This window comes from Parus major, chromosome 22, assembly GCF_001522545.3.
Source record: "Parus major isolate Abel chromosome 22, Parus_major1.1, whole genome shotgun sequence".
NCBI lineage: Eukaryota > Metazoa > Chordata > Aves > Passeriformes > Paridae > Parus > Parus major.
In genome coordinates, this window is record NC_031790.1 from 532,518 (window position 1) to 540,350 (window position 7,833).

The window sequence follows — 7,833 nt, forward strand, 5'->3', positions numbered from 1 at the left end:
TCGAGGCTGACACTCAGCGGCCGAGAGGATTTTTCTCTTCCCTGCCCTGATTTTTCAAGGGCCCAAGAGCTCCCTGGGGTGGAATCACCTCCAGTGGCTGCCCTTGGCTGGTCCAGACCTGCCCAGAGGGTGATGAGGCTCCTGCACAGCTCAGTGCTCTGATGGCATTCAGTGCCCCAGCTCGGGCTGTCCTGGCATTTTTGTTAAAAAAGAGGAAATAATCTTGATTGTAAAGATTTGAGCAACAGGAATTCCAGCCTTGCTTTGTGTCAGGAACAGAACAACTCTGTAAATCCCACAAAGGAGATTCCTGTTCCCCTAAAAAAGGTAAATTCACTGCTTTGCACTTTTCTTCTGCCTTTTGTGCCCCCTGAATCAAAACTTTTAATGTGAGGAATCTTTCCCTGAGCAGGGAAGGAAGGTCCTGGCTGTGAGTGCCCTGTGTACCCCAACCCTGGGGCTCTCCTGGCCCTCTGGGTGTGCTGAGCACTGGAAGGGCTCAAATGGGACAGAACATTTTCATGGAGATGTTCTCAGATGGAAAAGGGTGGAGTAACGACAAACAGGCCAGAGTTACTCCATGATTAAGGAATTTAATTGATCTGTTTCACTAAACCCTCAGGAAGGAAGCTGTTGGAGGAGGAGAGGCCAGGGAATAACTCAGGATTGGTTTTGGACAGCAGCTCCAGCTGGGATGAGGACAGGTATGATTTACACAAAGTTGTCATTGTGGCAGTAGGTGAGGGCCAGGTACTGAAGGACATCGAGTTTGATGCACGACCCCAGGCTGAACTGTGGCCCTTCAAAAACAAGAGAAGAAAAACAATTACCAGGAGACACAGAGCAGGATTAAATGTTCAATGCTCAATAATTCAGTGCCAGCCTTTAACACCTGGCACAGGCCCTTGGTTTCTGTCCCCTGTGGTGGAAGAGCAGCAATTGTGAATCCCCAAGGAACAAATGGCAGCTCACCCAGAGACAGAATTTCTCTGCTTGCACCCACCCTGGACTTGGGAAGGGAAGAATTTCTCTGCTTGCACTCACCCTGGACTTGGGAAGGGAAGAATTTCTCTGCTTGCACTCACCCTGGACTTGGGAAGGGAAGAATTTCTCTGCTTGCACTCACCCTGGACTTGGGAAGCCACGAAAGTTGAGAGTCCCCTGCACATGTAGAAAATGTCTGGTCCATATGAACCGAGGTCACGAATAATTCTCCTGACGAGGGTGAAGGTGATCTCCTTTGTAGGAGCTCTTGGATGATTCTGGTTCTAATCAGATCAAAACAACATCAAATCACAGCATTCAGCAAGATCAGTGCCCTGAGCCATTTAACCTCAGGAATATTTCTAGTTTTAGTTGTTATGAACATTTTAAGAATAATCTGAGCTGCAAACATTGAAACCCTCCATGCAGCTGAGCAAGAGCATTCCAATTTTCAAAAGTTTGAAGTTGCATTGCTGTAAAATCTCATTGAAATTGATAAAAACATCTAGCTGATGGTGTGATGAACCTGGTCTTTAGAGCACCTGTTGGTTTTGAGAGCAGCAAGGTCTCCCATCCCAGTTTAATTTGCATTAATTACAACTTTCCCTGTTCATTTTCAGCCTTACCCTGATGTCTGCAGCCAGCTGGGGGAGAGCATCAAAGCTGGGCATCTCTGTTCTGTTCATTATGGAAAGGTAGCAAGCTCTGTCTGGCAGCACTTTGGTGGCCATAAAACCCTGTAAAATAAAGTTATTGAGCATTTGGGGTTTAATCATTAATACTGGGGTTTTATACATATTTTAAATAGCAATTAGCCAGTTTTTGCTGGATGAATGAGGCAGTCTCTGAACCCCTCTCTCTCTGCTCACAGTGTCATAGTTCCAGACGGTTTTCCAGGATCCATGGTTGCTCCTCTGCTCGATGCTTGCCACCAGCCATCTCCTGTTGATGCTCAGAATTTGGTAGGCTCCCCCAATGGAGATTTTCTTGCTCACTTCAGTCTGTTGATGCTAAAAAAAAACAAATGAAGGAACACTTGGGCTTTCCAGTGATTGTCTCCCCGAGGATTTGGAGAAATGAAAGGTCCAAGGAGATCTCCTGGACATGGAGCAGCCATTCCCATGGAAATTGGTCACTGTACTCACCTGATCAGCAAGGGCTGGGGTCAGGATGAGTCCAAGGAGGACCACAGCCAAAATCTGAAATGAAAATCAAATCCAGAAGTGTAATTGCAGCTCTGGCTGACAAATCTGGTCATGAGAAGCCTCCTTCCCTTTTCCTAATCTGAAGGTTCAGGGTCCTCCTTGGATCCTTTCTTGCTTTCATCCTGGGATTGCCCCAGTGCCCCAAAGGGAATCCCCCCTGCTTTACCCCACACACATTTCCCTCTTGCTCCTGAATCTCAGCTTGTTTGGAAATGGAAAGCTTTTCCATTCCTTCTGCTCTGGCACTGCAGGGAAGGGCTGGATGCAGCAGAGCACTGCTCCAGCTGTGCAGAAGCCTTGGCAGGGATGGGCTGGGCTTTCTGTTTGCTGAATAATGGACAGCCAAGGCGTGGAGAAATCCTCCTCTGCTCAGCTCCTCTGGGGAGCAGGGGCTGAGCTGCTCCTTCTGCAGGAGCAAAATGTCCCCAGAGAAAGCTCCAGAGGGGCAGAAACCCTTGGGAGGGATAAAGGAATGGGTTTGAATCAAAGTTTGAGTTTATAAAGAAGAAAAGCATGCATACTTACAGGGAGATTCATCCTGACTGCAGAGCTGATGCTGCTGAAGGCAGAATAAAGGATGTGAGCCTCCCACCTTTTATTTGTTTTCAGAATTAGGTGTGGAGGGGCTGGATGCTGCAATAAAATTATTTTTTCATTTGTTTCCCTGTCACTTGTCCCTGGAAATTATTTCCTGGTGTAATTACTTGATAAACATGGGGATTGTACTTTTGAAAGTTTTGATCTGCTGGAGGCTGATGATTGTGAGGCAGGAATCTGTTGGTAGGGGGGAAAAAAATGAAATAGGTTTTATTTCCTTCTCCAGCAATGCCATGTGTGTGCTGTGTTCTCCTGCTCAAGCTTAACCCCTGACTGAGTGATGTGAACTTTCATTTTGGTGCTCTTTGCAGCTTTTCCTGACGTTCCAGTTTTTGGGATGGATTAAAGGAGGTGAGGATTCCCAGCAGGGTCTCACTCAGTCAAGCATTTGCTCCCAAAGCTGAGTTTTGGGGAATTATTGCTCCTGGGGATCAGATGAGAGATGATTTCTGGCCTCAGGGAGCTGCCAGTGCTGCTGTGCTTCACATTCAGGTTTTCCCCTGAGCTGGTGACCGTAGCAGGAGATGTGGGAACGTGGGAGTGACACTGATTGTAGCAGGAGTATTGGTGACCTGAGCAGGCAGGGAACAAGGGATAATCACTCAAACCCTGGCAGCCTGGGAGCTTTATCTGCCTGTGTCACAGCCTGAGTGCAGCAGGACCATTGTTGGGAGCTTGGGAGAGGCCAGGACAGCTGGAAATCTCCCAGGGAATGAGAAATCCTCCCCTGACTCCAGGAACAGCAGTGCCAAGGGGGGCCCTGCACTGGACTCACCTGCTGGAGTGGGGATGTCTCCTGGAGCTTGGAACCCTCAGCTTTGCAATTCTCAAAAGGCTTTTTCTGGAGAATTCTGGAGAATTCCCCACTCCTCGAGCCTCAGCCCTCACCCCCTGGGAAATGCAGAGGTGTTTGAGCCGTTCCAGTGAGCTCCAGGGGAATTTTTAACAGGTACTTTTGCACACATAGATATGGATGTGGCCAGCTCTGGGCCTGTGTGTGCATGAGGAGGGATCAGGGCATCAACGTCGTTATCTTGAATCTATATTTCAGCCTTTGTTGTAGCTGAATGCTATTGATTCACCTTGTAAATGAGTCAGTGATTAAACACTCTTAAATCATTTGCACCCTCACCCTTTGTTCCCCTGGACTGTGAGTGCCACTCTAAAGCCATTTTAATTTGATTTTCCCTTGCAGGTTTCAGCTGTGCAGTGAGCAGTAGAGTAACCCTTGCCATTGGATTCTGTTCATTTCTACTTTCACAAACCCATGTTAAAACCTGCTTTTGCCAGGGGCTGTGATTCTTTAAAGTGGCTGAAGCCACTCATTCACAACAGCCTGGCAGCAAGAGCTGGAGCCAGGAAAGCTCCGAGAAGAGAAGCAATCACAACCTGAATGGAGCATTTGAAATTCACATTTTAACATTGGGACTGCTTATCTTGCATCAAGTTATTTTCTGCCTTAAAACAGTTGTGAATTGCAGTTTACTTTGTGCACAGGCTCAGCACTTTCTGCTGAAGAGGATTTAAAGCATGCAGGAGAATTATTTGTTATGATGATAAATTCATTTGTGTTAACTGTTGTGAACAGTTACTGTCATGGAGACATTCCCTTGGACATGGAATTGCTCCAAACTTCCATTTTAAAGGATTTTGATGAGAAAAAAAGCATTTAAAAGCTGCCCAGCCTTAAGACTTTGATGAGAAAGTGATAGGAATACTCACAGGCAACTTCATTTGGATGGCCAGCTCTGCTGCTAATTGATGTGTACTCTTAGTTTTTATACATAATATCCCAAAGTTAAATCTGAAAATGGGTTTGCCTTATTGGCAGGTGCCCTGTGTTCACAGAAGCATGACGAGTTTCCTGGGGAAATGCTCTGATAAGATGAGGCTTTGATACCTGCCTGATTGAATTCACTGCATACAGGGAAGTGAGAGAAAACTCATGGTAAACTCAATGCATTTAACAATCACTGCTTTGAAATGGAAAAAGAACTTTTAATCAGCAGCAGAGCACAGGAATCCCGACTTTGCCTTGTTTTAGGAACAGAACAACTCTGTAAACCCCACAAAGGAGACTCCCCTTCCCCTAAAAAAGGCAAATTCACTGCTTTGCCCTTCTTTCTTTCTGCCTTTTGTGCCCCCTGGATCAAGATTTGTAATGTGAGGCACCTTTCCCCAGCCAGGGAAGGAAGGTGCTGAGTGTGGGTGCCTCGTGTACCACACACAGCCTGGGCTGGCCCAGCTGTCTGTCCTGGAAAGAGCATTTGAAGGGCTCAGATGGGGCAGAGGGGAGACAATCCAGATATTTCCATGGAAATTTCAAAGATGATTGAAGGCTAGAGCAATGAGAAACCAGCCAGAGGTTATCTATGCAAAAGGTTTTTAATTGGAAGCACAATGTTGTGTTTCAGCATCTGAACCATCAAGAACAAAACTTTTGGAAGAGGGGATGTCAGGGAAGAGCAGCATCAGGGTTGGTTTTGGGCCTCTGAGGGCTGGATCTCAGTTCAGGATGTGTCCATGGCCACTGCAGTACCTCAGCTCCACAAGTCTCAGGATGTCGAGGGTCGTGCACGATTGTTGGTTGTACAGGGGTCCTTGAAAAAAACAAACAGAAAATCACAATCAGTTCTTAGGGAGAATGTTCTTAGCTGATCAATGAGAGCTCATTTTTGTTGTTTGGAGTGAACTAGGCTGTCCATAACTCATAATAAGAAATCATTTAATAGACAAAGTCTCTCTGAAGTGATGAAACCACACTGGGTCTGTGGTACAGAAATGAGAGAACATTGGTACCTGGAGCTGCCCTTTCTCTTGGTGGAAGCATTGCAGAGGATATCAACGTGTAAAATCCTGCACAATAACCTAAACCAGATTAACTTCACTGCAAGGGGTGGTAATGGGGTAGATCAGGTCATTTATGGGGCTGTGACTCAGCCTGATTCAGTCCTGAGCTGTGGGGATGTCAAACCCTGTGTCCAGCTGCTGAAGCCCAAAGTTTTCTGTGCAACTCCAAGTGGAGAAGCAGCAATTGTGCATTTCCCCAAGGGAAACAAATGCCAGGGCACTCAGAGAAGGAAATCCTTTGTTTGCACTCACCCTGAACCTCCTGAGCCCTGTAGGTGGGGAGCCCACTGCACATGGAGAAGACGTGTGCCCCGTAGGAGCTGAGGTTGCTGACCAGTCCGTTGGTGACAAAGGTGATCCTCCTGCTGGGTCTTCCCAGGTTGATCAGGTTCTAAAGATGAAAATCATAAAAACATGAAAATTCTAAACATAAAAATTCAGCAAGATGAGTGGTATGAGCTGGGGCTATTCCTGGCTCTGGAATGGTGACCTGGAGTCCAAAGTGCCTTTAAGGACACCTTTTTATCTCCTGTGGGGTTCAGCAAGCCTTGAAGGCAGAGCAGAGGCAGAGCTTGTTCTCAGGGAGTGAAGGACAGGGGCCTGGGGGGAATGGAAGTGCCAGGAAAGTGCTGAAGAGGAGAACTGAAGCCCCTCTGTGTAGCCAGGGCTCCCTCCAAAGCATTTGGGTTCTGCCCTTGCTCCTCAGAACCCCTGCAACAAATTTCCAATCTGCATTGGTGTTGAGAGACTGGAAATCCTGCCACTGGAGACAGCCTGAAGATTATGGAATGAAATATTATAAATCTTATCAATCCATTTAGATTTTATAATCTAAATGGAAGATTATAAAGGGTACCTTAGCAAACATCTACACTCTTGGGTCATAAGAGATTATTAAAAAGGGTCATAAGAGACTATTAAAAACTCATTGCAAAAAATGTAAAAATTACCCAGGATATCTACAACATTAATTAAAAATGAGAAACCTTCACCTAAAAGAGCTTATTTTTTAACTCTTTAAAATAAAATATAAATCAAAATAAATTAAACTACATAATTAATAGCATGATATAAATAACTTCTAAATTCCTAATGGTTTAAAAGTCTTTGAAAATAACAGTCTTTTACATCTGTTTATTTTCAAACACTGAGCAACACTCCAAGTGGTCCCTGCATTAAATTCTTACCCTCCTCTCTGCAGCCACTCTGAGCAGTGCAGCAAAGGTGGGCATCTCACTCCTGTTCATGGTGGAAATGTAGCACGTTCTCGTTTGCATCACTTTTGTTGCAATGATACCCTGCAAAATGAAATTATTCAGCACTCACAGCACAGTTGTTTCCAGCTGTTAACATTGGAATAAAGTTTGGGTTGAAACAATAAGGAACACTGAGAGTTTCTAGCCCATATCATGGGCTGCAAAATTTAAGAAAAGGAAAATAATCCCCATCACTGGGGATGTTGAATGAGGAGCCAATCTCCTTCAATCCTTTTTATTGCACAAGGCCCTCCCCTGGCACTCACTGTGTTGTAGTTCCAGATGGTTTTCCAGGAAATGTGGTTGCTCTTCTGCTCAATGATTGCCTCCATTGTTTGGCTACTGACGCTCATGCTTTGTGAGACACCGGAGATGGAGATGTGGGAACCTTGGCCAGGGATGATTTGTTGGTTGTTACAGTTCTGCTGAGACAAGAAAACCTTATGAAATATGATCAGACTGAGAGAGAAGGTAAGTCTCACATAATATATTTACAAAGAATCGGTGCAAGAAAACAATAGGAGCTCTGATTCAGGCAGAGATGGCGGTGAAGGTCTGTTTTGAAATGAGGAGGAGATATTTTAAATAAACAAGAGAAAATAGGCCGTGGTGTCTGGCAGAAGCCATAAGAAGTCTCCCCATGATATCAGTGTTTTTTTGCCACATCAGACAGCTGTCACCTGTCTTTAGCTGCCTTGATAGACTGAGGAGAGCAATGGATTTCCTCAGTGGCCAGAGGAAATCCACGCTCAAGCTCTTGGATGGAAAACTCTGCTCCCCCATTGCTCTGGGTGAGCATTTGCAGCCTCAAGCAGGAACCTCTGCAAAGAGCAGAAGCCAGGGAAGAAGGGCACCAGGCTTGGCTTTGGGCAGCAGCTCGGGAGCCGCCTGCACTTGGTTGAGGAGAGGAAAGGGCAAAGGTTTTCTCACCGGGAAATTGC

At 45.8% G+C, this 7,833-nt stretch overlaps 3 protein-coding genes across 3 annotated transcripts in view; all 3 read right to left on the reverse strand.

Annotated features, from left to right (window-relative positions):
* Positions 1 to 572: 572 nt before the first annotated feature.
* Positions 573 to 2,926, reverse strand: GKN1 (gastrokine 1). The gene is made up of 6 exons (XM_015648804.3): positions 2,715 to 2,926; positions 2,130 to 2,183; positions 1,854 to 1,994; positions 1,611 to 1,721; positions 1,127 to 1,268; positions 573 to 800 (listed from the first exon to the last, which is right to left on the reverse strand). Exons 1-6 carry the CDS (start codon positions 2,724 to 2,726, stop codon positions 712 to 714), a joined length of 549 nt encoding a protein of 182 aa, XP_015504290.1. The 5' UTR covers positions 2,727 to 2,926; the 3' UTR covers positions 573 to 711.
* Positions 2,927 to 5,187: 2,261 nt separating this feature from the next.
* LOC107213911 (gastrokine-1-like) lies at positions 5,188 to 7,308 on the reverse strand. Its single transcript, XM_033519483.1, has 4 exons — positions 7,159 to 7,308; positions 6,824 to 6,934; positions 5,889 to 6,027; positions 5,188 to 5,386 (listed from the first exon to the last, which is right to left on the reverse strand). Exons 1-4 carry the CDS (start codon positions 7,243 to 7,245, stop codon positions 5,292 to 5,294), a joined length of 432 nt encoding a protein of 143 aa, XP_033375374.1. The 5' UTR covers positions 7,246 to 7,308; the 3' UTR covers positions 5,188 to 5,291.
* A 391-nt stretch (positions 7,309 to 7,699) lies between these two features.
* The window catches only part of LOC117245402 (gastrokine-1-like), a 2,292-nt gene continuing 2,158 nt past the window's right edge, over positions 7,700 to 7,833 (reverse strand). The window contains exon 5 of the mRNA XM_033519386.1: positions 7,700 to 7,785. Within this exon, the coding sequence (XP_033375277.1) occupies positions 7,700 to 7,785 (86 nt within the window). The remainder of the gene's footprint in view (positions 7,786 to 7,833) is intronic.